The sequence below is a fragment of the Brachypodium distachyon genome, chromosome 1 (genome assembly GCF_000005505.3).
Source record: "Brachypodium distachyon strain Bd21 chromosome 1, Brachypodium_distachyon_v3.0, whole genome shotgun sequence".
NCBI classification, from domain to species: domain Eukaryota; kingdom Viridiplantae; phylum Streptophyta; class Magnoliopsida; order Poales; family Poaceae; genus Brachypodium; species Brachypodium distachyon.
The window spans coordinates 9,768,691-9,793,557 of record NC_016131.3 but is presented as its reverse complement, the minus strand read 5'-3'; the positions used below and the strand labels follow the sequence as shown (position 1 = coordinate 9,793,557).

The 24,867-nt window shown below is 44.6% G+C and overlaps 3 protein-coding genes across 3 annotated transcripts; 1 reads left to right on the top strand and 2 right to left on the bottom strand.

The window, feature by feature from the left end:
• Positions 1–246: 246 nt before the first annotated feature.
• LOC100838255 (switch-associated protein 70) lies at positions 247–5,034 on the bottom strand. Its single transcript, XM_003561424.4, has 10 exons — positions 4,838–5,034; positions 4,640–4,744; positions 3,953–4,014; positions 3,781–3,864; positions 3,655–3,686; positions 3,470–3,551; positions 2,442–2,673; positions 1,379–1,606; positions 1,002–1,294; positions 247–867 (listed from the first exon to the last, which is right to left on the bottom strand). Exons 1-10 carry the CDS (start codon positions 4,859–4,861, stop codon positions 507–509), a joined length of 1,503 nt encoding a protein of 500 aa, XP_003561472.1. The 5' UTR covers positions 4,862–5,034; the 3' UTR covers positions 247–506.
• An 11,989-nt stretch (positions 5,035–17,023) lies between these two features.
• On the bottom strand, positions 17,024–18,898 carry LOC104581985 (trihelix transcription factor ASR3). The gene is made up of 2 exons (XM_010231214.3): positions 17,907–18,898; positions 17,024–17,787 (listed from the first exon to the last, which is right to left on the bottom strand). Exons 1-2 carry the CDS (start codon positions 18,508–18,510, stop codon positions 17,366–17,368), a joined length of 1,026 nt encoding a protein of 341 aa, XP_010229516.1. The 5' UTR covers positions 18,511–18,898; the 3' UTR covers positions 17,024–17,365.
• A 1,632-nt stretch (positions 18,899–20,530) lies between these two features.
• On the top strand, positions 20,531–24,811 carry LOC100835493 (ras-related protein RABF2a). The gene is made up of 7 exons (XM_003561418.4): positions 20,531–20,688; positions 21,260–21,337; positions 21,421–21,588; positions 22,376–22,424; positions 22,913–22,986; positions 24,065–24,158; positions 24,369–24,811. Exons 1-7 carry the CDS (start codon positions 20,647–20,649, stop codon positions 24,473–24,475), a joined length of 612 nt encoding a protein of 203 aa, XP_003561466.1. The 5' UTR covers positions 20,531–20,646; the 3' UTR covers positions 24,476–24,811.
• The last annotated feature ends 56 nt before the right edge of the window (positions 24,812–24,867 follow it).

The following is a 24,867-nucleotide window of genomic DNA, read 5'->3' as shown; positions in this document are numbered from 1 at the left end:
TTTCAGATATTTGAAATCATATAGGAATGAAGTCTTTTGATTGTAGGATCTGTATCACAAATTCGTATTATATTATGAAGGATTTCAAACATCGACTCAAATATCAATACCTCATATTTTCTTTTGATGTAGTCCGAAGGCAGATTCACCAGGAGCATATAAAGGACACTTTTAACAACTTCTACGTTTTTAGCCCGACCCAGGTATTCCATCTCATGTGTTCTTTGTATCATGTGGTTTCTAAAGTTTAACGTTCAAAACAGTTTCTATCATTAACAGAAGTTGAAAAGTCTGACAAAAAGAGCTGAAGTGAATAATTTACAATCACACAACCAAACACTACCATCTTTTATTGAGTTGCATATTTAAATACAATGGACACACAACCCGGAAGCAGTGCAAATGCCTGCAACACCAATTCTCGAGAGGATTCAAATCCCTGCAAGTCTCCTCAATAATCACAACCACCCAAGAAAGTATTTGGCAAAAGGAAGACATTCAGGCCTTCAGGGATGTGTTGCCCCTCCCTGAATACAATCATTGACCGGTGGGGGATTGACCACAGGAATATCCAAGCTGCTGCCTTCTGCTTCTGGGGAAACCTCCCGCACGTCGGCGATCAACGCTTCTGACTGCTGGAAGCCACCCCACTCCGCATCACCAATCGGACGAATGTCCACCCCATCCACGGCCAGTTGAACTTCAGTGCTATCATTGGAAACCAGGACTGATCTTGAATCACTTACACAGGCTTTGTCCACGTCGTCATCTGATGCATCCACGTGCTTGGTCAATGGAGGGGAGTTGTCGGCACCAGAGCATGATTCAGATCTCTCTTCACATACTTGTTTTGTGCTGCTTTGCTCTCTGCATCAATACAATTTACCATTTAATCATCACCAATTATGCATAATGTAAAATTCATGTCAATAAATAGGTAGATATTCCATGCAGATTTCACTTTAAACTTGTATGTACAAGGAATGGGATGAGACAAAAACCTCTGCACTTGTGATTGGAGAACACCAATAAGGGCTAGAAGTTCCTCCTTTTCTTTCTCGACAGCATACAAATTTTCAGCAGCTTCCTTTATCCGAACTGTTGCATCTGCTTCACACACCCTTACCTTCTCCTCTGCTCGGGCAATAGTTGCTTCCTGTATCACCGCTTGCTCTCTAGCTTTCCCTAGTTCAGTGCGCCACATATGAGCCTCCTGGAATGCAGCGTCTCTTTCCTTGAGCAATTGGTCCTTCTCTTTGCTCAGGCTAATTACCTTCTCTTCAGATAGTCTTAGCTGCCATATAACCATTAATCATATTTAGCATTGAAGTTCAGAGCACTTAAAATCCAAAATTATATAAAAAATAATAATATTAACCTTAAGCATAGATTGTTCCATTTGTGTTTCCATTGCTTTTTTCAGGCGCTCGATCTCTGAACATAGAAGACGTCTCTGTTCATCCATTGTATGAGCTGCAGAAGCTGCTGCTTCTGCTGCCTCTGCAGTCTCTGTTAATTTGTCTGCTATTTCCTGAATTGTAGCATCCCGAGCACGAATGTCCTTAGCCAAATGCTGCAACTCCTCATCTTTCACTCGGAGAGTCTCCTGTGGAACATAATCACAGTACAGGACTATCAAATCAATGCTCACGTATATAATAACAAGGATACCGAATCATGTACCTACTATTGCACACCATATAATTATTGGCCAAAGATGTAACCATCTACTCCCTCCGTCCCATATTAAGTGACGAAATATTACATGTATCTAAATGCTTTTTGTGTATAGATACATCCATATTTGGGCAAATTTGAGTCAATATGGGACGGAGGGAGTATTACGTTTAGCGATGGTGGTAATCGTTCAAAAGATTATGCTGACCAGTACAGAGTCGGAAGGACGCCATGGCATAAGATAAAGTGGTAATTTTAGCCACAAAAGAAGGCAAGTCGCAATTAAATATAATAAGCAAGGAGCGTTATGTTCTTCTACCTATGAATATGCTCCAAATTTATGGAGAATATATTAGTGGCCTAAGGCAACCGAGCTAAAATTATTACCAAAAACTGAGAGCAACGACACATTTGTAGTTTATGATACTAATATAAGCACAAGCCATTAGAGAGACCACTAACACACACTATCATTGACTGCGGTTTGCAACATGTATGAAATTATTGCTAGTGTGCAAAGTGAAGTGGGTTTGATCCGTAAGGTAGGAATATGCACATCTGTACATCTGTTGCAGCACCCCATTTAAAACATGAATATTTTAAATAACAAAATTAATGTTATCAACAAGTAACTCATAATAGATCAAAAATGACGAATCATGCAGATTATATGGTCACACAGCACCACTTATTAACAGTATGTGGCAAGAGATCCAGATGACGTAATTGTTTATCTAGGGCTAGGCAGAGGAACAGATCGATACCTTCATGATGGTTAAATCATCAAGTTGACCCTCATTCAAATTATTGGTACCCAACCCAAAAGCTGCCCTCATTGAAACCTTCAATGCTGCTTCTATCTCCTTCATGGCCTCCAAAGCAGTTGCATTAGCATTAGCAACTGCAGTAGCAACCGTGCCTAATGTAGAAGGAGAACCATTTCCAGCCAGAGAATTTACTGCCTCTTTATGTGCTTGTAGTACTAACTGAGTTGCACTGATAATTATAGATATCATTAGTACCAAAAAGTTCGAGTATATATGAACTCAGATTATATCAGAGGACATAATCCCAAAGTTGAAAGCAGTTCATGGCGACATATAACTCTTGAATTCATTCAAAAGCTTTATCTTCTAGCTGTGCCTTACTAGAATAAACAATTCAAAAGGGATCATATCTAGTGCAAACATCACGAGCTGTTCTATGAATCTGGGAATGCACCACGTCGCTTATATCTGCATCACAGGAGTGCTAGCTTATACTGGGATAGTAGCGCTACTAGCATCCCATGATCAAATATAAGTGGTAATTCTCCATCACACTGTTTGGATGGATCAGATTGGGATTTGTGAGTTTGTGCTGAATTGATCGTTTGCACTAGATACTAATATAAAATAATTATAGAAGCATAAAAATAAATCTGCAAACATCTGTACAGAGCATATCCTTGACGGAACTTCCCTTTCATTCTTCCTCTCATACGGCTCGAGAAAATGATTTCTGTTTATGTCTATAATAATAGAAATTAGACTATGGCGTGCATTAATTTCCTTGCAGAATTGTTTTTTTACATTTATACTCATGGCTCAAGTTGGCTAATTTTGACTAATAGACTTCAAAGGTAAAATCCTTCTAAATGATTTGAGTCGTCTCTAACCTCTCTTTTTTTGTCTCATTTCGAACGAATTGACTGTTACTCCTTATTCTGATCTAATTCTGTTGTTGGGACAATTATTTCGAGATTTCCTTTTTTTTTCCTTATATTGGACAAGTAGTGGATGAGAAAACTTACTGCAATGTAGATACCCAAGCTTTGGCAGCACCAGGAGTTTCAGCGCAAAGAAAATAATCCTTTTTCTGAGGAGTTCCAATGTCTACTAGAGTAAAGGAATACAAAAACTAGAAGTGCACACTTAGCTTGTGAAATAACATAAAGACTTAAAGCTATTTGAGAATCATGAGACATATATAGGATACAGAAACAGCAGCCGTCATACTTTGGCATACCTCTGCAAGAAAAAAGTGGTAGTTAATTCTAGACATACAACCATTAAACTTCAGAAGAACATTCCAAAATAGTATATGTTCAGAGAATAATCTTACTGAAAATTTACAGGAGACAAAGTGATGGTACTTGAAGCATCAAATAGAATGGTTCCCTTAATGGCAGTTTCATTCCTCCGAAGTCTGCAACAAGAAAAAAAAAACTAAATAACGAGACGGCTGCAGGAATTTACCTGGCCTTCTCATTTGCAAAACACACAAAGTTTTATACTTGTATTCCATCTTTCCAGATGTTGGGTCCAGTATTATCCATCTTTCGTTCCATTTCCGTAGCTGTTTCAAGGAAGACAATAGTCATTCAAAACTCAAATTAGTAGATAAGTTTTCACAGGCTGGCTATCAAATTGTATGCTCTAGGTATGTCGCAAGTACGTGAAGGCCAAAGAAATTCCTCCCTTGTATGGTAGGTCTCCCTAACAGTCTGCCCCTTCTATCACTATCATCTCACGGTACATCTCATAATACCATAACAAGCATTTCCATCAGTTTCACCTACGACAGAAAACGTCCTTGTACACATGGAATAAGGTCCAGTTTCTCTCCCTGCTTGAATCTAATACAACAACACACTAATTGATGCATAAGGATACAGCGCATTAGCGCAATGCAGTACTCCTAGCTGCTACTCTCAAATCTCATAGTATAATCCAAATAGTATATCAATCAAATTATATTGGGAATTTGAACAGATAAGACACTCTGCTCATCAGACCAAGAACAAATTAAATCAACCACTTACCCTAACATTAAATTGAACGACTTACCGGTTACCCTAACATTAAATTGAGTTTTGACGCCTAAACCCTACACTAGACCGAATCTATCACCGAAATCGAACATTTACACGCCTAAGTGACCCCCATATAACCCATCACCCCAAAGATGATCGGGGAAGTACCGTCTCAGATCGCTTCAGCAGGGGCCCCTGGAGCAGGTACCTCCCGGACCCCGACGACAGCTGCCGCTTCACCTTCTCCAGGCTGCTCTCCGTGTCCCTAACCCTCTGCACAATCCCGCAGGGAAATCATCAGAAAAATCACCAAGTCAGGAAAAATCCAGAAATATCTGGACAGGGTTGAGAGGCCCGTTGGCGTACCGGGGAGCTGCCGTTGGTGGCCATGGCGGGGAGCGGCGGTGTGGGTGGCAGGGCTAGGGTTTTGGGGTGTGGAGGGAGGCTGGAGACGACGGCGGCGAAGGGGCCGGTAGGTGAAGACGGGGAGGGGAGGGGCGCTCGACCGGCCGGTGGGGGCGTTCAGATCGATGGAAAACTTCGGTGGCGGAAATGCTTCTGCTACTCTGCACGAGGCTACCCCGCGAGCTGTTGGCGTGGGCCCGCCGCTGCTGCCGTGGGGGTCAGTGGACAGCTTCTTGCCTTGTGTGCGAAATCTTCATTTTTGTTTTCCGTAAACCTGATGGTTTTCTCCGGTTTTCACCCGTAGAAACAGCAGACGAGGATTCCATTTCTCGGATTATTGTGAGACCTCAGCTCGTAGTAGTAGTCCATATGTAATCCGGAATCGACATAGCGTGATTTTTTTTGACGCAATCACGGAGGGAAAATATTCTCCACCCGAATATATTACTTCTTCAAGAGCAAGAGTTTACAAAAAGAGAAGGATAGCCACGTCACAAGTCACCTTTTATCAAAGCGTATCAATCTAAATGCATATATCTTTCAAAACATCCTGCAATTGGAGACAAATGGCGGACACCACGCGGTTAACAGTAGAAAACCTCAAGTTATCATCAAATTAGGAGTCGCAGCTCATCGGTCTCGCACCCTCTAATACCCACCACCGGAAAGACGATATAATTCTGAAAAAAGTGACGAAAGTACAAAAAGTCAAGAGAAGACTCCGGCTCTTCAATCGTGCACAAGAAGAATACACAACTTCTCCAATGGAAAGACGATAGAATCCTGAGGGAAAGTGGGAAAAAGAAGCATGAAAAAGGTGACATGATCTAAAAGAGCACCACTGATAGACTTACCTCTACCAACAAAGAGATTTGAGCCCTACGGAGAGTGTAAAAGAAGGGCACCACACAACAAGGAGCCGAATAAAACAGAAGCAACCAAGCAACGGTAAGGTGGACACAGCATCATTAGTTGCCGATGATCAGAACATTCGGCAGACGATAAGCAATATTTCACGAGGCAGAATGTGTTTCTTTTGTGCTAAATGCGGAATTGTGTGCTTTAACATTGCTCTATAATGTCATGGCCTGCTCAATTTAGACAATTCATCTGAAAATCATTTGTACTGGTCATAAGCCTCACCAAATAAAACATAAAGAGTCAATAACCAATTAAAACATAGAAACATAAGCCTTGAATAACTGATTTTGAGATGAGAACACCGAATTGAGCAATGTTATAATGACCTTATGTATAAAGCGAATGTTAGAGGAATGAATCCGCTAAATACTATACAATGGTGATGGTCGGGAAATACATAAAAGAAAATCTCCTATTGTATTTTACTATTATTGTTACCATATATCTATTGTATTCACTAACACCCGTGTCCTTGTTGGGAGACCCACCCAGCATCATTTTTCAAAGCAAACTAAAGGCCTAACAGAAAAACTACGTGTGCGACAATTTAGTGTACAAAAAGTTTAAGATGAAAAAAAAAAGTGTATGATGGTGTGGTCAATGGTGGCTCGTGTTGCAAAAGATTGTTATGAACGGTTGATATATTGAGTGTATAAAAATTGTACACAAATTGTAGTACATGAAGCACCGAGCATACATAGACTCCACCGGTTATTTGGTTCGTTTATAATACGAGTGGTGCTATGCGTACGATGCTTCCACGTCCGATTTTTGTACGATGCCTCAAAACCATTGTTGGTTTGCATCATCTTTTTCATCCATGCAGCTAAGAGTAGTATCGTACCCCAATGGTACAACAATGTGTCGTACGCACAGTTGTTTCGTTATAATACTTTTATTACCACGTTAATTTGAATGACAGCATACTGGTAACCTGATCTTTTCTAATAATTTTAGAACATACTCGTTAGCCTGGATAGCAAGATAGCAATATGATTTACCAAATTTTAATGACAATATTTATTTGATTCTTGTAATAGTTAAACCAAAATATATTTCAAGTATCTTTAAGCTGCTTGCTCGTGTCCTTTTAAGCACTTGAATGATTGACTTTCTCTTACTTGATTGGTCCACTTGCAATGTCAACTCATTCCCAATTAAGTTAAGGTAAGGAGTTCCCGGTACTACGTCATAAAGTCACTCCGGTGCATCATATCTTAAAAATCGCATCTTAAATATTAGGTGTTGAGATATAACTCCGCTAATGCACTGTATCTTGTTCTCCTATCTTAAGAGCCCATACCAATTACGTTTGGATCCTTTTTCTCTCCTTAAAGTCCTTTTCTTGACTAGTGGACTTGTTGATCGGTCTAGGTTTCTCGATCTAAACTCATTGGAAGCCTGACCGGATGAACAATGTACTCCCTTCGATCCACAATAAGTGTCAGAGATTTAGTACAAAATTGTACCAACTTTGTACTGAATCACGGCACTATTAAGGACCGGAGTAAGTAGTTGACATAGTCTTCGCCACATAGAATTTATGGGTCAGCCGATATAATGATTTATTCTAGGCCAAAACCAATATTATAATTTACTCTATGGCAACACTTGCATTCTTTTTTTCTATGTCTTTGATCCCTTCGTCGTATGGCCCATATTTGACCGAAACTTGGATTGTTGCCTTTTTTTACCAATCTTTGCTGTCTTGACCCTTTCTAATTGACATCTTAAGTTCACCTCCAAGGTTAACACTCTTGTAGCAAAGCTCCAATGAGGTCGGGTGGACGGTGGGTGCCTAGGGTCTCCCGGAATTACTCTAGGAAATCATTGCACCGTTTGCGAAGTACACTCTTCGGCGTCCTATTCCAATTTTTATTTAAGATGATCCTAGACACATGGATCGTGCTTAATTGATTACATATACTCCCTCTGTTACATATTAGGTGACTCAAATTTGATCAAATAATGATGTATCTATATCCAAAAAGCGTCTAGAAACATGTCATATTTCGTCACTTAATATGAGGCGGAAGGAGTATGTTTTTAAGTTTACTAGGTTGTACCACGTTTCAACAACCTTTTTTTCATATGATCATTTTCACATTCTGTTGGGCCATATCGATTTCGTAGTGGCCAAAACCATACGTGGTGAATAAAATAGTAGCAAGGTAGGCTAAGATCCGGTAATGTACATCACATGTCTCCTGGTCCCACACACACCGTTCTATGAGGCTACATGAAACGATTTCAATACATAGAAGTGGCAAATTATGAAGTGTTTACTTCTAAAGCAGCGGAACGGAATGGAACAGTTTTATTCTTATAAGAATGGAATGTAATGAAACGTTTTTAGTTTATGTATTCCAGGGACCAAAAACTAATCACTAGTTTCACTTAGAGTCAACAGATTTCTATTTTTTTTAAATGAGATGATTAGACATATTGAGTGAATATTTTTCTTTTAAGGATTTCATTCCAATTTTTCATGTTAAAGAAACCAAACACACGAATCATTTCACTTTTTAAAACCGTTTCATTACATTCTGTTACGTGACCTCAACCAAACACTTTAGGGTCGGAAAGTACTGAACCTGTTTAATTATTTTTTTAAAGTGCTAACTTCGGCAAATGTATTTTGATCTTCACTAAACAAGGTCGTCGTACTTTGAAGTTGCGAGTAACCAAATATTAGCCCGAACCGAAACACACATGTCGACTCGTCGGGCACGGGCGGCTACAGCCTACGGCTGCACGCCTACACAGCAATGCAACAGCAAAACAGAACCCCAAAGATTCCAACCGCTGTCACGGCCCTGTTGTACGCGCACGCCACAGAGCGGAGAGAGCTAGCTAGCATCCGTCGTCAAGCTGCTGCGGCTGCTGATCGACCCACGTCAAGGAATCGCCGGGAGTTCTTTTGAGTTTTCCTTTTGGCGAGAAGGATCGCAGGAGAGAGACACGACGACGACGACGACGTGCGCCGCTTTGGACGCGAGCGCGCACAGCACAGCTAGCCTTGACGAGCTCCAGCTAGCTCTGGTAGTGGTGGACGTGCCATTTGCCATTGCTGAGGCGCAGCAGCAAGCCAGAGCTAGCTCTAGGAACGCAGCTGCGTGCACTGTCTACCTAGCTAGCCAGCTACGGGATCAGATTCCTTTGACCACTCCCCAGTCTTCATCTGCCTGGTGGCTCTGTGCCCTGCCATTGCGCCAAGTACTCCCCTCTGCCCCTCTTGCATCATCATCATCACCACCCACAGCCCACAGGCATCCTCCCCTCCCTCTCGCTCTTTCATCAAAGAGTTCTTTTTTCTTTCTTTCTCTCTGCTCTGCTTCTGGTTCCCCAGCATGGATGCCAGCGGCGCATTGTGCAGCATGCGTGATTGTGTGTGTGGTAACTTTTTCCAACCCCTTCACATTTCCATGATGCTGCCGCTGCCACTCCCTGGGCTTCTCCAGTTGTCACTGGCCGGTAAGTGGTAACAATTTTGTCCGGCCTCTGACCAACGAACTTGGACGAAAAAAAACTTGCTAGTGCTCCTGACGCCCTGATGGCTCCGGTCAGTTGTTGCAACCCATGTTGGCCGACTCTTTGGTCTCTTCCCCTTGGACGGAGTGCTTGGAAAAGATGGGACTGTTTTTACTCTTCGAATATGTTCCTTTTCTTCCTGACTCTAGCTTAGTTACTCTATCCGATTCTAAATTGTTGTTCAAATATTGCATGTATGTAAAAGCTTTTTAAGAATAATTACATTCATATTTAGACAAATTTAAGTTAAGAATTAGAATCAGAGTACCTTAATTTGTTTATGATTCCTCGCTTATCTGACCTAATTCGTTCGGCAGATTAGATGGCAGAAATGACGTCTGAACGTATGTCCTTTTGCATCCGTAAATAATTAATGTAATGTTGGAATTTTTTTTCAAATAATTAGTGTGTGGAGACAAGTTACATCTACGCTGCTATATAATTTCAACTCAAAATTCTATTCACATGAACCATGAGAAAAAAAAGAGAGGAAAAGGTCAATCGTTAATAGTAGCAGGAGGTTGAAATTTGATAGACTATTCATGGTTGGGTTTCTTTTGTTGTTTCTTAGTGAATGAATTAAATTTGGAGCTGTATTTTTAAGTGATCTAGATATATCTTGTGACAATCTATTTTAATATTTTCATAACTATTGGCTTGTGCTATGTTGACGCGGGTGCACGTGGAAAAAATACCATACGACCCCTCTCCGAAGACCCACGGTTTGACCTTTGCATTGACCGCACGATCTAGACCGATGGAGCCAACAAGTGCAGTTGGGATTCGAGTGCAATTAAATTGGATGATCCAACGGTGAGAAGTTTGATCCACACACACTAGGTCAGTCATGCAAGAGTCGTGTTAAACAGATGATTAGAGGGAACTGGCTCAACCCTCTAGGGGTGGCCTATCACATATATTTATAGAGGTACCAAAGGTACGTTTACATGATACACGTATAGGTACAAGTACAGATGCTATACATGTCTAACACCCTCCCTCAATCTTAGCCACTTCCTAAAGAGTCTAGAAGGGTAAGATTGCGCCTACAAGCCTCGAATTGTGGTAGAGACAAAGGCTTAGTGAAGATGTCTGCAAGTTGATCCTTTGAAGAGATGAACTTGATTTGTAGTAGCTTCTGAGAAACACGTTCCCTTACAAAGTGATAGTCAACTTCGATGTGTTTTGTTCGGGCGTGAAATATTGGATTCGCCGAGAGGTTTGTAGCACCAATGTTGTCACACAAAAGTATAGGAGGCTGCGGTTGGGAGATTCCCAATTCCTGAAGCAAAGACTGTACCCAGATAAGCTCTGCAATGGCATTGGCCACAGCCCTGTATTCCGCTTCAGTGCTGCTACGTGATACAGTAGCCTGTTTCTAAGCACTCCAGGCGATCAAGTTGGAGCCAAAGAACATAGCATAACCCCCCATGGATCGCATGTCATCTGGACTACCGGCCCAGTCCGTATCAGAGTATGCCGAGAGGACCCCAGAGGGGTTCGGCCGAAGGTGCAGCCCGTGAGACACGGTGAGTTGAATGTAGCGCAGAATGCGCTTGATAGCAGACCAATGAGTGTCGCGAGGCGCGTGAAGATACTGACAAACTCTGTTGACAGCAAAGGAAATATCTGGTCGCGTGATTGTCAGGTACTGAATCCCACCAACAATACTCCGGTACTCTGTAACATCCTCAGAGGACAGAAGCTCACCATCAACATCAGTGATCTTGTCAGTGGTAGACATAGGCGTGGTGGTCGTCTTGCACTTAAGCATCCTAGCTCGCTGCAACAGATCCAAAGAATACTTCTTTTGTGTCATAACCAGACCATCATCACGATGGGCAACCTCCAAACCCAGAAAGAAGTGGAGTTTACCAAGGTCTTTGACAGCAAAATCAGCACCAAGAGCACGAACAAGAGTGTCTGCAGCCAATGGAGACGAACTTACAAGGATTATATCATCTACATAGACCAACAAGTACATAGTAACCTCAGGCTTCTGTAGAAGAAATAGTGATGAATCAGCAGTGGAGGGTGCAAAACCATGAGCACGGAGGGCAGTAGCAAGACGAGCATGCCAGGCACGAGGAGCTTGCTTCAGACCATAAAGCGCTTTGGTGAGACGACAGAGATAATCTGAACGATCAAGATCAGCAAAACCAGGCGGCTGCCGCATATAAACGTCCTCCTCCAATAAGCCATGAAGAAAGGCATTTTGCACGTCAAGCTGACGAAGAGACCAACCTCGAGTAACTGCAAGAGAGAGATGAAGTCTGCTAGTTGTAGGCTTGACCACTGGACTGAAGGTATCTTCATAATCAAGGCCAGAACGCTGCCTAAATCCCCTGGCAACAAGACGCGCTTTGTAGCGCTCAATAGACTCATCAGAATTCTTCTTCACTTTAAACACCCACTTTGAATTGATGAGATTGACTCGTGGTGGTGGAGGAACAAGTGTCCACGTCTCATTGCGAATAAGAGCGTGATACTCATGTTCCATGGCTTCTCTCCAGTGAGGAATACTCATCATAGCTTGGTACATGCTCGACTCAGAAGAGGGATCCGCAAGAGCTGCTGCCATGCAGGCAGCATACCAGGCAACGGTCCCATCAGTACGCACGAGGGCAGAAAATGCCACTGCGGCTGCGTGTGTGCGGACGCAGAGCCACTGGAGACGTTGATGGCGAAGGAGCAGCTGGCTAGGGCCTGGGTGACGGCCCAGTCGGCGAGGGACTGGACATCATAGACGGCCCAGCCGATGAGGGGCTGGTCGTTGTGCTGAGGCCGGGCCGCGCGGGCGACGGGGAGACAACCTCCGGCCGCAGAAGCGGCGAGAGCGAGACGGGAGACGTGGGCGACACGTAGTCTCCCGACTGCGCGGTTGAAGACAACGGCAGCGTCGTGGGCCTCGAGTGGCAGGCCGGTAAGACGGATTCCACGGCCGGCCCAGGCGCAGAAGCAGTCGGCACTGCATGAGCGACGTGCTCTGGCGGCAGTGACGAGAGAGAGTCTGACTCGAGCAGCTCTAAACGTGCACCGCGCCCAGTGTCTGCACCATGGTTAGGTAACAACACAGGAGAGTATGCAACATCTTCAAATTGGTCAGCAATAAGGGAGGATGAATGCATAGGTGGGGACTCAGTGTTGGACACAGGTAATTTGGCGAAAAGAAAAACATGCTCATCAAACATGACATCCCGAGATATGTAGACACGATTAGTGGTGACATGAAGACATTTATAACCTTTATGAAGAGAACTATAGCCAAGAAAGACGCACTTTTTGGATCGAAATTCCAGCTTACGTTTGTTGTAGGGGCGTAAATGTGGCCAACAAGGACACCCAAACACCTTAAAGAAAGTATAGTCAGGTAATTCATGAAGGAGAAGTTCAATGGGAGTCTTCATGTCTAGAGCACGAGTGGGAGTACGGTTGATGAGAAAACATGCAGTGGTGAAGGCATCACTCCAAAATCTAAAAGGAACAGATGCATGGGCCAAAAGAGTGAGACCAGTTTCGACAATATGACGATGCTTACGTTCAGCAGAGCCATTCTGCTGATGTGTAAGTGGACATGCTAAACGATGCGCGATCCCAAGCTGCTGGAAGAAGAAGTTGAGGTTGCGATACTCGCCACCCCAATCCGACTGAACATAAACAATTTTGTGCTTGAGAAGGCGTTCAACATGTTTTTGAAACTGAACAAACATATCGAACACATCAAATTTGCGTTTAATAAGATAAAGCCAAGTAAAGCGACTATACGCATCAATGAAACTGACATAATAATTATGGCCAGTGACTGAGGTCTGAGCAGGACCCCAAACATCTGAAAACACAAGTTCTAGAGGATGTTTAACTTCACGATGAGACTCAAAAAAAGGAAGTTGATGACTCTTCCCCTGCTGACAAGCATCACACACTGCTACATCTTTATTGCTAGGCATGCTGGGAAGCTCATGACGACGCAAAACATGGCGGACGATAGGAGTGGCTCGATGACCAAGACGAGCATGCCACTGGGACGACGAAGCGCGAACTCCACTGAAAACCCGAGAAACTCCAGGCGACTCCAAGCGATAGAGACCATGACAAAGGCGTCCACTAAGGAGCACATCTCTAGTGGCCCGATCCTTAATAAAAAGATCAAATGGGTGAAACTCAAAAAGCACATTATTATCATAAGTGATCTTAGGAACTGAAAGGAGGTTACGAGTCACAAGTCACAGATGGAACTCTAAGAACATTGCGAAGCTGAAGACTCCTAGTGGCATGACTAGTGAGAAGAGATGCTTGACCAACATGAGAGATATGCATACCTGCTCCATTGACAGTGTGAACCTTGTCGGGACCATGATAAGCCTCATGGGTGTGAAGCTTGCCCAGCTCACTCGTCAGATGATCCGTGGCCCCAGTATCCATTACCAGTGAGGGTCGACGAAGTAGGACTGAGTATGTCCCTGCTGATCCTCCAGCGCCGGGCGGTCAGCCATGGGGGCTTGACATTCCTTGTTCCTCGTGTCCTTTCCATCGTTGTTGAGGCCGAGGAAGCTCTTCTGGAAGCAGCGATGACACTTGGAAGCCCAGTGGACTTCGCGCCCACAGAGCTGGCACACACGAGGCGGGCGGCCTCCCCCAGATGAGCTCGAAGACGAGGGGATGGCCGAAGGTGGCTGAGGTGGCGCAGCAGAACCCTTGGCACTAGAGGGGCCGCGGCCCCCTCTGTGAGCGACGTGCGCCAAGGGGGTGACGTGACCACGCTGAGCACGGCGCGCCTCCTCGCGCTGCTCGGTGAGAAGGAGGCGCGAGTAAAGCTCGTGTGCTATCATCGGAGTCTTGCGCTCGTTGACGACCTCCACCAAACCATCGTACTCCTCGTCGAGGCCGTTGAGGATGTAGGAGGTGAACTCGGTGTCGGTGAGAGGCTGGGCGATGGAGGCCAGTGTGTCGGCGAGCGACTTGACCTTGTTGTAGAAGGCAGTCACCATCGTGTCGAGCTTCTCACACTCACCAAGCTGACGACGGAGGGTGCTGGAGCGGGCCTGCGACTGCGACTGCGACGCAAAGAAGCGCTCCAGGATGGTCCAGGCCTCATGGGAGGTCTTGGCGAAGACAATCATCCCGGCAACCTCAGGAGTGAGCGACCCCTGGATGGACGAGAGGATGGCCTGGTCCTGCCCCGTCCAGACACGGTGCGCCGGATTGTAGACCGGACCGTTCACGCTGTCCACCAGCGCGGGGGGGGGGGGGGGCAAGGCAGGGTGCCATCGACGTAGCCAAGCAGCTAATGGCTCCCAAGGAGCAGAAGAACCTGCGCACGCCAGAAAATATAGTTATCCGGCGACAGCTTGACGGTGATGAGGTTGCCGATGTGGAACGGCGCCGGCAGAGAGCCAGACGTGAAGACCGCCGGATCGGCTTATGCTGCAGAGGCCGGGGCCGCCGGCTCAATGGCCAAGGATGGAGCAGCAGCAGTGGCCGAGGAGGCGGCAGTAGACGGGACTGACGCCGACGACGCCGGCCACGGATAGGAGTGCATCGAGCCCACCGACAGCGTACCGATCTGTGGCGTCGTCAGGGCGGCGCGATCGAGCGGAACGTTTAGGAGGGTAGCGAGGGAGGCCGGAAGATACCCAGCTTGGTGAGGCCGGCGGAGGCGGCGCTCGTCATGGCAGCGGCGGCGGCGGCCAAAGAAGGTTCAGCGGTGGCAGCTGCGGCAGTAGAGGGCGGAAGCATGGAGTTGGCGGCGGCCAGGGCGGCGGCGACCAGATGGTGGGTGGAGCTGGGTGGATCGGTGGGAGAGAAGGCGGCGGCGGCAGCCAGGGGTAAAACCCTAGGCGGCGGCGGCTGGGGCTTCTTAACCTAATCTGATACCATGTTAAACAGATGATTAGAGGGAACTTGCTCAACCCTCTAGGGGTGGCCTATCACATATATTTATAGAGATACCAAAGATACGTTTACATGATACACGTATAGATACAAGTACAGATGCTATACATGTCTAACAAGTCGTATAAGATTTATCTCCCTAGAGCACGTTGCAGTAGCTCCCAAACAATGGAGCACTTAGATGTTTGCATGAATTCTACTAGGATTTCATATGAAACGACAGCTAAATCTCTTTCATGAATCTCGAAAAGTCACATATGTTCCAACCAGGGCATTAATTAGCTTTTTAATAATCTCAGCTTGATATCTTGCAAATCCATAAGCCCGTCACGAGTGATACTTCAAACCTTCTTCGTGTTCAGATTTGACCTTTCTACACGGATAAATGGATTTGTGATCAAGGCATGCAGGGTAATGCATGGCTGAACTCTTCACAGTCTCTGTAGTCCTTAGCGCTACAATGCTTTAGTTCCTGGCCACATGCACGATCAAAATGGTCAGTTTGCCACAGATCTTACATGGGATAAAAGATGGACCATGCATGCCTGGTGTGGACTGTCAGGCGTATATACGTGCAGTCGATCTTTACTTTGAGTTCACACGCGGTGTTTTGTGGTAAAATAATTCTACGCGCTACCTAGGTTGCTAGCTATAGTACCGATCACGGCCGCACTGCTTTTACAGCTTCAGGTCAGGACAGCACGTACATGCATGCATGCATGCAAGCACTTTTTTGTTCTCTTATGCCACGAAAAGCTCTGCTCAGTTTAGTTCACTGGTTTGGACCCACGTGCCAGTGGGACTTATGGTGAGCGACTAATTCTTGAAAGCTAAAAGATGGAGTTGAAAGTTATTAATCCTGATCTTCTGCCTGCTTTTTAAAGTACCACGAAATACCCACTTTTGTCCTTTTTTTAGATTGCAATTTATAGTTTTGCAAGTTACACAAAGTGGCCGAACTGAAATTACATTCCTCATTTTCCCCTTTTAATGTTGCGCGGGGAAGGCGGATCATTTAAGCAAGGGCAAACAATGGCATTTTATTGCAACGTTATATCAAACCAGTTCACAAATCATGGGTTGCACAAAGTAATAATGTCTTTCTCGTGAGTTAAAAAATAGAATCCCAAAAAATGCAAAATACTCTCTCCATTTCGAAATGTAATGTGTATAACATTTGTTGATTATCAAGCTTTTTAAACTTTGAGCAAACTTATGACAAAAAAAAACATACGTAGTGTCAAACCAAGATATTATAAAAATGTATTTCACAATAAATCTAATGATCTTTATCTGATACCTAGATGTTAATATATTTTGCCAGGTAACAAAATTTGTATGCTCTAAATATTGGAACGGAGGGAGCATGGTTGAGTTATCATCTCTCAAGGTTACGCTGGCGCAAACCTCCGGTTTCATTGACTGCACACGATCTCACTGGCGATCAAAATCTAAATCTGCCACTCGATCCGTGCATGTGTCTCCTGGGGGCAGCAGAATTGATATCTTTTGTCCTCGAGCTCGCGAGAGTCCAAACTTCGGAATGATAAAGGGTCTGCATGTTGCAATTCATAACTGTACATACACACATACCTCTGACCCGATACATATCAACGAGCTAGTTGTGATTCATGTAAGACGCTAGACCGTTCTCCCAACTGTTTCAGTCTAGTACCTGTTCTACGCATCAAATCCAGAAAAAACGCACTTTCTGACACTGAGAATTCATGCACTTTACGTCGACAGTCTCAAAAGATACGTATTTGAGACGCGTTATAAAGCCCTTTGCGCATGCGCTCGATCGATCAAAGAACCATAGATCCTGCATTTATGCATGGCATTCAGACATAAATAATCCAAACGATCGATTAGCACATGAACAAATTAAGCTAGCTGCCCTCTACGCCGATCCTAGCTAGCGACACCTGTCGATCACATGCACACAGCTCCGGCGTCTCGATCGGGCTCGCCGATCGATCCTAGCTAGCGCGCACGCACCGATCTCGATATGCATGCATGGCACACTCGATCACTGCACGCGCGCGGCATCATCGTGCAGAGATCCCCCGTTGGATTATTGGTCTTCTCTCGACTACTCTCTCCCTCCTGGCTCCTGGTCCTGGCCGGGGGAGCTTTGTTTTTGTCTCACTTGGGCGCGGCGGGGCCCTTGCGCTTGGCGGCGAGCGCGAACATGGAGCCGGCGAGCTGGCTCACGGCAGCGGCCAGCCCGGCCACGCACTGCTCCCCGGCCTCGCGCCGCGCCTGCCGTGCCACGCTCCGCCGCTCCTCCACGGCCATCAGCTCCCTGTGCCGCCGCTCCTCCGCGGCCTCCCGGCTCTCCAGCGCCCCCGACAGGATGGCCGCGCCCCGCCCGATCGCCCCGCCCAGGGCGTCTTCGTCCTCGCCCGAGCTCTCGTCGTCTTCCTGCAGGGGCTGGGCTTCTTGATGGTGTATTCCTGCCGATGCCGATGCCGCTGCCGGCGTGCTGCTCCGGGGCTGCCCGTCCAGCGACTGCCGCAGCCTCTTCCTCTCCGGCGACTCGGACGCGCTGCAGTGCGTTCCTTGCTCTTGCAATATTGGCCAAGAAATTAACCATCCAACCATCAGCACACGGAGACCGAGAACTCGTGATCAAGAAGAGAAAAACGCATGCAAGGAGATTGCAGACAGACGGAAGGGCGCGTACCGAAAGGCCGGGGCGGCGGGACTTGGGCGAGCGGGGAGGCCTGCATGGCGGGGATGTCGGCGCCGACGTTGGTGGCAGTCAAGGGCGCCCCCAAGAACAAAACGCCGGAGCCGGAGCCGGAGCCGCCGTAGCAGCTCAACCTCCGCCGGCTCTCGACGATCTCGCCCATGGCCTCGTAGATCTCGCGCAGGAGGTTGGAAGGGAGGCAGCGCTCCTTGCGCTCCGCCCTGGCCATGGCCCAGTAGGAGCTCGCGGCGGCGTGCTGCTGCTCGTGGGCGCGCACCTTCTTGTAGTCCCTCATGAGGTTGTCCCAGCGGTCGTTGCACTGGTTCTGGCTCCGGCGGCACCCGGCGCGCCAGCAGTAGTCCTCCACCCAGCGCCACCGGGCCAGGCCCTGGTCCGCCGGGTGCCGCTCCGAGTGCACACGCTTCTTCGCCTCGATCAGCACCATCGTCTCCGGCAGCGTCCAGTTGCCCCTCCGGTACTCCCTCACTGTTGCCAGCGTCATGGCGCCAGCCGCGCTCAGGTTCCTGCCCGCGTCCTGATCTCCTTGCTGGCCTGATCGCTCCATGACGCCGGCGGATCCCTGCTGCTTCATGTCCATGCCTGGCTCGGCTGCTTGTGGAGTGTGGTGCTTTAGCAGACTGAGTGACTCACTCACTGTGCTGGAGGGCTAGTCAGCTCTCAGCTGGAGGCATATTATTTGATGGTGATGGCATGGTGAGATCTCTCAATTCAAGAGAGGGTGGACCGGTACTACATATCAGTCACACAGTCATGCAGTTAAGTGATGGTTTTGTAGTGGGAGGCTAGCTATATAATGGTGGCTGCATGAAGGCAACTTGTGCTACTAATAACTACCTCATGCATGTAGGATCACAGAACTGGCTGGCATTAAGAAAATAGCATGACATGATATGAAGAGAAAAAGGGGGCATGAGCTCACATTGATCTGTTTGGCTCTTTATGCATATGCCTTTTCATCACCTCACACTCTCACTCTAACTCACACCAGAGCCTTTTGTGGGCTTTTTTGACTTGGATTATGGGGGTCTGTTAGGGTTTGACTATCTTGCTCCCTGTCCCTAATTAATGCATCTGACGAGTTTAAGGTTCAGAAAATGGGTAGGGACTTGGCTAGCTAGGGTTGCATGCATCATGTGATTTGTCTAATATCTGCTCCTCCCTTCTCAAGAAAATTTGGTACATATGTATAGTTAACAACACCCCTCATGAAAGATCATCTCTTTTTGGGAGAATGAGGCAGAGCCAGCAACAGCTAATCATTTGGTCAGACAGTGAGTGTTATCATGTATGAGCATGCAAGCCCCCCATGTTAACACATAAGTGGCATCTATCTTTGGTAATGTTGGTCAATGTGTAGAAGGGTCTTGGGGGGAGCAAAAAATGCGTACAACAGGTTGATCAGAGGCATCACATGGAGGCCGTGGTGGCAGCAAAAAGTCTGGGAGAGAAAGGATGAAGGAGCAGTCTGGGTGTAGAGTGCAGACAGCTAGCTACCTCATGTGGAATTAGGTGCATGTGATCAAGTAGAAAGATGTGCTTCGACTGACACGCAAGATGGTCTTCAGCCCCCGGAAAGGTAGTAAAATTGTACTCCGTAGATGCTGATTTTTCAAGTTATTGCTTGCATGTTAGATTTGACTTGAACATCGATCCATGTATATCGATTTAGGAACAATGTAATTGATCAGTTTAGTGGTGTGCTGGACGGGTTATCCCTTCTTGCGTGTCGGGTTTGATCTTCTAAAACGAACCCTCACGATGTGCAGTGGCATCGATGAAGATCGCTGCAGCCGCAGTACAAAACCACAAGGTCCTGCGCCGCTGCAGGGATGCTGCATGCATGACTGCATCCATCACCAAGAAGTTACCAACTCACCACCCGTGCGTCAGAAACACGTGAAAAAACTGAGAGGGCACAAACCACAAAATGTTTTTACCAAGGCATATAACATTTGTTGCATAGGAGGACAACGAATCGAGCGAAAACTCAATGCAAACTTGCAAACTAACCACTCGTCATTGAGTTTAAGTGGTTGGTGGGACTTCAACTTTTTATTAGAGCAGTGCATTTTTTATCTAATCGCCTACAATGAGATACGTCATCTTCTAAGTATATGGTCGTAGGGACGAACGTCTTTTCTTAAGCGATCCAAGTCAATTCCAAAACATAATAAAACAAGTTGCGTAATAAATTACCCCTTTCTTGTTATCAATACATACATTGATACTAAAATTTATAATGGTTGTAATTCCTTTAGTTAAGAGAAATCAAACATCTTCTTTCATTTTTCTCCTATCAAAGTCGACGATTATCATACACAACACTCCTAGATAAATCCATTGTATACGCCTAATAGTCGTAGGATCTGATCACTTCTTTTTTTAGAGGATCGGATTTGGCAACTGAGATTCATGCAAGTACAAAGTGACAAGAAGATCGCCATCACATGACCTAACTATTTCTATGTGTTTGAGAAAGAGCAACTGGAGTGATATAATAATGGCAGGCTCTCTTTTTTGGAGAAGAAAAAACAGTGCTACGGTATTATGCAATTATGTAGCTCTACAAGGGTTAGAGTGAAAAATAATTTTTAAGACAAAAAATTTAAAGAATTACATTATTCCACACGCGGAAGCGAACAACTACAATTCCCCAATTCGCTTCCTTGCGTGCGATTTGATCTCGTCCAAGGTTCCGCGGCCGCCGAATTCGATGGCAGCCAACGCCGGCAACAAGATCCGCAACGCCAAAGTGGTGCGAATTCTAATCTCTAGTATTCAACCGCAGTTATTGATCGAATCGCCTGGACTGGATCTTGATCGCTAGCAGTATTTGGCTAATTTTGGTGTTACCTCGTGGGAGTGGTACCAGTCATATTTTTGTGTTGAATCCTCTTGATGGTTGAGTGAATTATGATTGGTCCAGTCCAATGGTGTCACCGCTATTATTACTCCTAAGATACATATTTACGGGGGAATTCTCCATTAGTGGTTTCTGCGCCAGTAGCCAGACTTCTTAAATTTTTGCCAGCTTAGCGACGCAGCTATTGTTTCTTGAATGCTAACTCGTGTCTTGGCGATGCAAAATGTATGCCAGTGAGTAATTTTTGTCAGACTTTAAATGTTTCGCAAGCACCTGTGTATATAGTATGCTTTTGAGCTCATAAGTCACAACTGATTCCAAGGTCATGTCTGACTTCAATTTTGGCACAGTCAATTTTACAGTGAATCACTCATTTATGCCGTAAATATTTCAAAATTCAGTGTTATATTAGAATCTCGTTGGTTTTGAAATGCTATTTTTATTATCGTGCTTGGATTGTCAGGTTCTTCTTGGTGATGTGGGTGCTGGCAAATCCAGCTTGGTTCTTCGGTTTGTAAAAGGACAGTTTGTTGAATTCCAGGCAAGTCTTCTGATATATTCCTTTTGTTCAACTCCAGGCAGTTTTGTGCTGAATGATTATTATGTCTGTCTATCTGTCTGCAGGAGTCGACAATTGGTGCGGCTTTCTTCTCACAAACCTTGGCGGTTAGTGACGAGACTGTGAAGTTTGAAATCTGGGATACCGCTGGGCAGGAGAGGTATCATAGCTTGGCCCCCATGTACTATAGGGGTGCCGCTGCTGCGATAGTTGTCTATGACATCTCAAATCAGGTTAGTAGAATGGAATTGGTTTACCTGTGATAGTGATAAATTGTAGGTCTTGATGATACAAGCTCGTGATTTGCATGTTGTCTCCTTTGGCGCATGAACAATGGTTATGACTCCTTATGGTAGTGTTACTGAGTTGTAAGTTCGATTTGGGAAATAAGAGGGAACCAAGAGGTAAAATTTGATGCTGGTCAAATTCTTGGTATACTTGCGAGCCATAAGCTGTTCTTGGTGGGAACATGAATACATGATACAAATATCTAGTAGCTTCTTTGCATTCTATGGAAAGTGCTGAGCTTTTAATACACTTGAGCACTAGAGTTTGTACGTGGTTACTAGTGGTGGATCACATAGAATATTCTTTGTTGCACATGAGTCCCATAATCCATAGTTGAAATACAGTGATAGATAATACTTCGTCAAAACTAATATACTGCGTTCCTCCAAATAGTTCTGCACTATGGGCGCATGACTGTAATTTGTTTGCTCTAGTACTGTTTGAACAGGTTTATTATTATTATTATCATCATCACATGATCTGTATTTGAATGTCGTATATTCTAGCATATTCATACCGTGTATGCAATTATCCATGTTTGCTAAGTATACAGCTTCCATATTGGCATTCAATGGTTGAAATATGTCTACCTTAATTTTGAAGCAGTATAGCTACCATCCTGGTTAAGAGTGATCAGTAGTCGTTTTATCTCTCGTCCCCGTCTTAAGTGAAACTGCACAGAGAGGGATGCTCCAGTTCAAATTCTTTTAACTTTGTCATTCCTACCTTTAGGCATCCTTCATACGTGCGAAGAAATGGGTTCAAGAACTTCAGGCTCAAGGTACTCCACTATGATTTGAGGACATGACATCGTTCTGATGCTTTATATGTCTGTTCAGCCTTCTTTCATCACATGACTAACCAGCTCCTTAAATTGTTGGTTTGTGTGAAATCCATCTTGTATGTCCTCTGCATTTCTGGATATGGTGATGAGATTAATAAACAGTTTAAATAACTTCATATTTATGTTTTCCACAGGGTTATTCAGTTAATTTATGCATTGTTTAATTTTCCCCATTGACTTCATTTAGTTGTACTAGACTACTAGTTCTTCTATTCTGGGTATGTTTTTGTGAATTGACTTCTTATTCGCATTTGACTTCCTTACTCATTTCATGTTTGTGTTACTGGATCTTCATGTTTTTGGAATATTCATATTTATAAATCTGATTAATGGTGGTGCAAATATGAATAATCAACATTATCAAACCATATGAAGGTTATGTACCTCGTTTAAACAAATGTAACAAATTTATCCCTTTGATGTAGGAAACCCAAATACAGTAGTTGCTCTTGCTGGCAACAAAGCCGATTTGCTAGAGACAAGGCAGGTTCAAATAGAGGTATGCAATTTCTCTTCTTCCCGATTTCTCAGAACTTTCCTGCTTTGCATGCAGTACTGTGTCTATGTTTCACTATTTACATTTACAGAGGTATAAATTGTCTTATTTTAAAACTGATATAGTGTAGTCAACTAGTGATTTAAGTTTCTGCCTTTTCAGACTATAATATATACTACCAGCATCACAACAGATCATTCTTAGGGTACGAAAGTTGAATACACAGAAAATACTTCAGTAAGGGGATTAAATGCACCTTGCATAAATTAATCTGTTGGTTAGTTTGACAATGAACTTTATAATTGGGAGAAAATACTTTGATGATATTACACATTCGAATTGGTTTTATTGTTCAATACTCCCTACTGTAGCACATCCTGATGCACATGTCTGCTTTGTTTGTTGAAGATGTTATACCACCAGTTAATCTTGAATGCGCTTTAGTCATGACAGGGACTGATATCACCTGTCGTTGCTGCAGCATCTGAATAAAGTGTAAAAAAATTGCAGATTGTAAAGATACTATTTAGTATACGCGCCCATGCTGTCTGAATCTGTGTTGCTTTGAGGAATTTCTCTTGTAGCAATCCCTTATAATTTAATGGCGCTCCTCCCATTTAAAGTTAAGGCATATAATTTTCTCCAATTCTTCTCACAATAAAAGGCATGTTATCTGAATGTATTGATATTTTCTTGTTTTTTCATTTACCACATCTCTCATGCAATTGTAAGAAACACTCCCGCTAACAATCCCTTCGATTCCCAAGGTATCTAACTATCTATGCAAGGCTAACCTTTTATTTTCAGAAACAAACAAGGATAGCTTGGTCATTTTCTCTTTTTTTCCCCATGATTTTATAGCATTGTTAACTCTTGTGCCCACTTGGATTATGCCTTGGTGTTACAATTTGCCATGGAGGTATTAAAGACCTGAGCAGGCGACTCGAAGCTATGACATGAGAATGCACTGCTTCATTTTGCTTGTAGCATTTTGTTTGCTTTGGGTGTTTCTATCACCTGAGCTAATTGCTATCTATATATGTATATGCCTGAGTCCTGACATGATGTTAATTTTCTGCAGGAAGCTAAGACATATGCTCAGGAGAATGGCCTCTTCTTCATGGAAACATCTGCTAAAACTGCAACCAATGTGAATGACATATTTTATGAGATTGGTGAGTTTTACTTCCATACTGTTTGTGGGTTGCATGGTTGATGGTCTGAAAATATGTGCACAGTTTATATAGGTAGATCTCTAAGCTGTAGCACAACCTACCATGACCTCGCTCTACTTTTCCTCGCTTACCAACGCTAGATGATCTTGTTTGCATTTAAGCCATGATATCAGGTGTAACATTTTTGGCTTTCATGTATTTCCGTTGCAGCAAAGAGATTGCTTCAAGGGCAACCGGCTCAGAACCCGCAGGCAGGGATGGTTCTCTCCCAGAGACCCAATGAGAGAGTGGTCAGCTCTGCTTCGTGCTGCTCCTGAAGCATAGTCTCAACCTCATATGTTCGTGTGAAATCTAGGAGCGGAATTTCGGCAAAAAAAAATCCTGAAAGGCCATCGATTGGGCTGCCTTCATGGCTGATCTGATACACTCTGAGAGCTTTTCTCTTCATTTTCTTTCATGCGTTTGTGATGTAAATGCCCATGCTAGAATGCTACTGCAGAGATTCGCAAGGATTAATGAAGTGTAAACATTTGCTGGTCCCTACGTTGAGTTTTCAGATTTGCATGCTAGCAGAGATGCAAACTGTGGTTACTGTACAGAAGTACTCTCGCTCCATTCATAATATAAGATGTTCTAACTTTGTTCTATTCAAATTCTTAAGGTTTGACCAAATGTATAGAAAAAATTGCCAACAACCACAACTCTAACT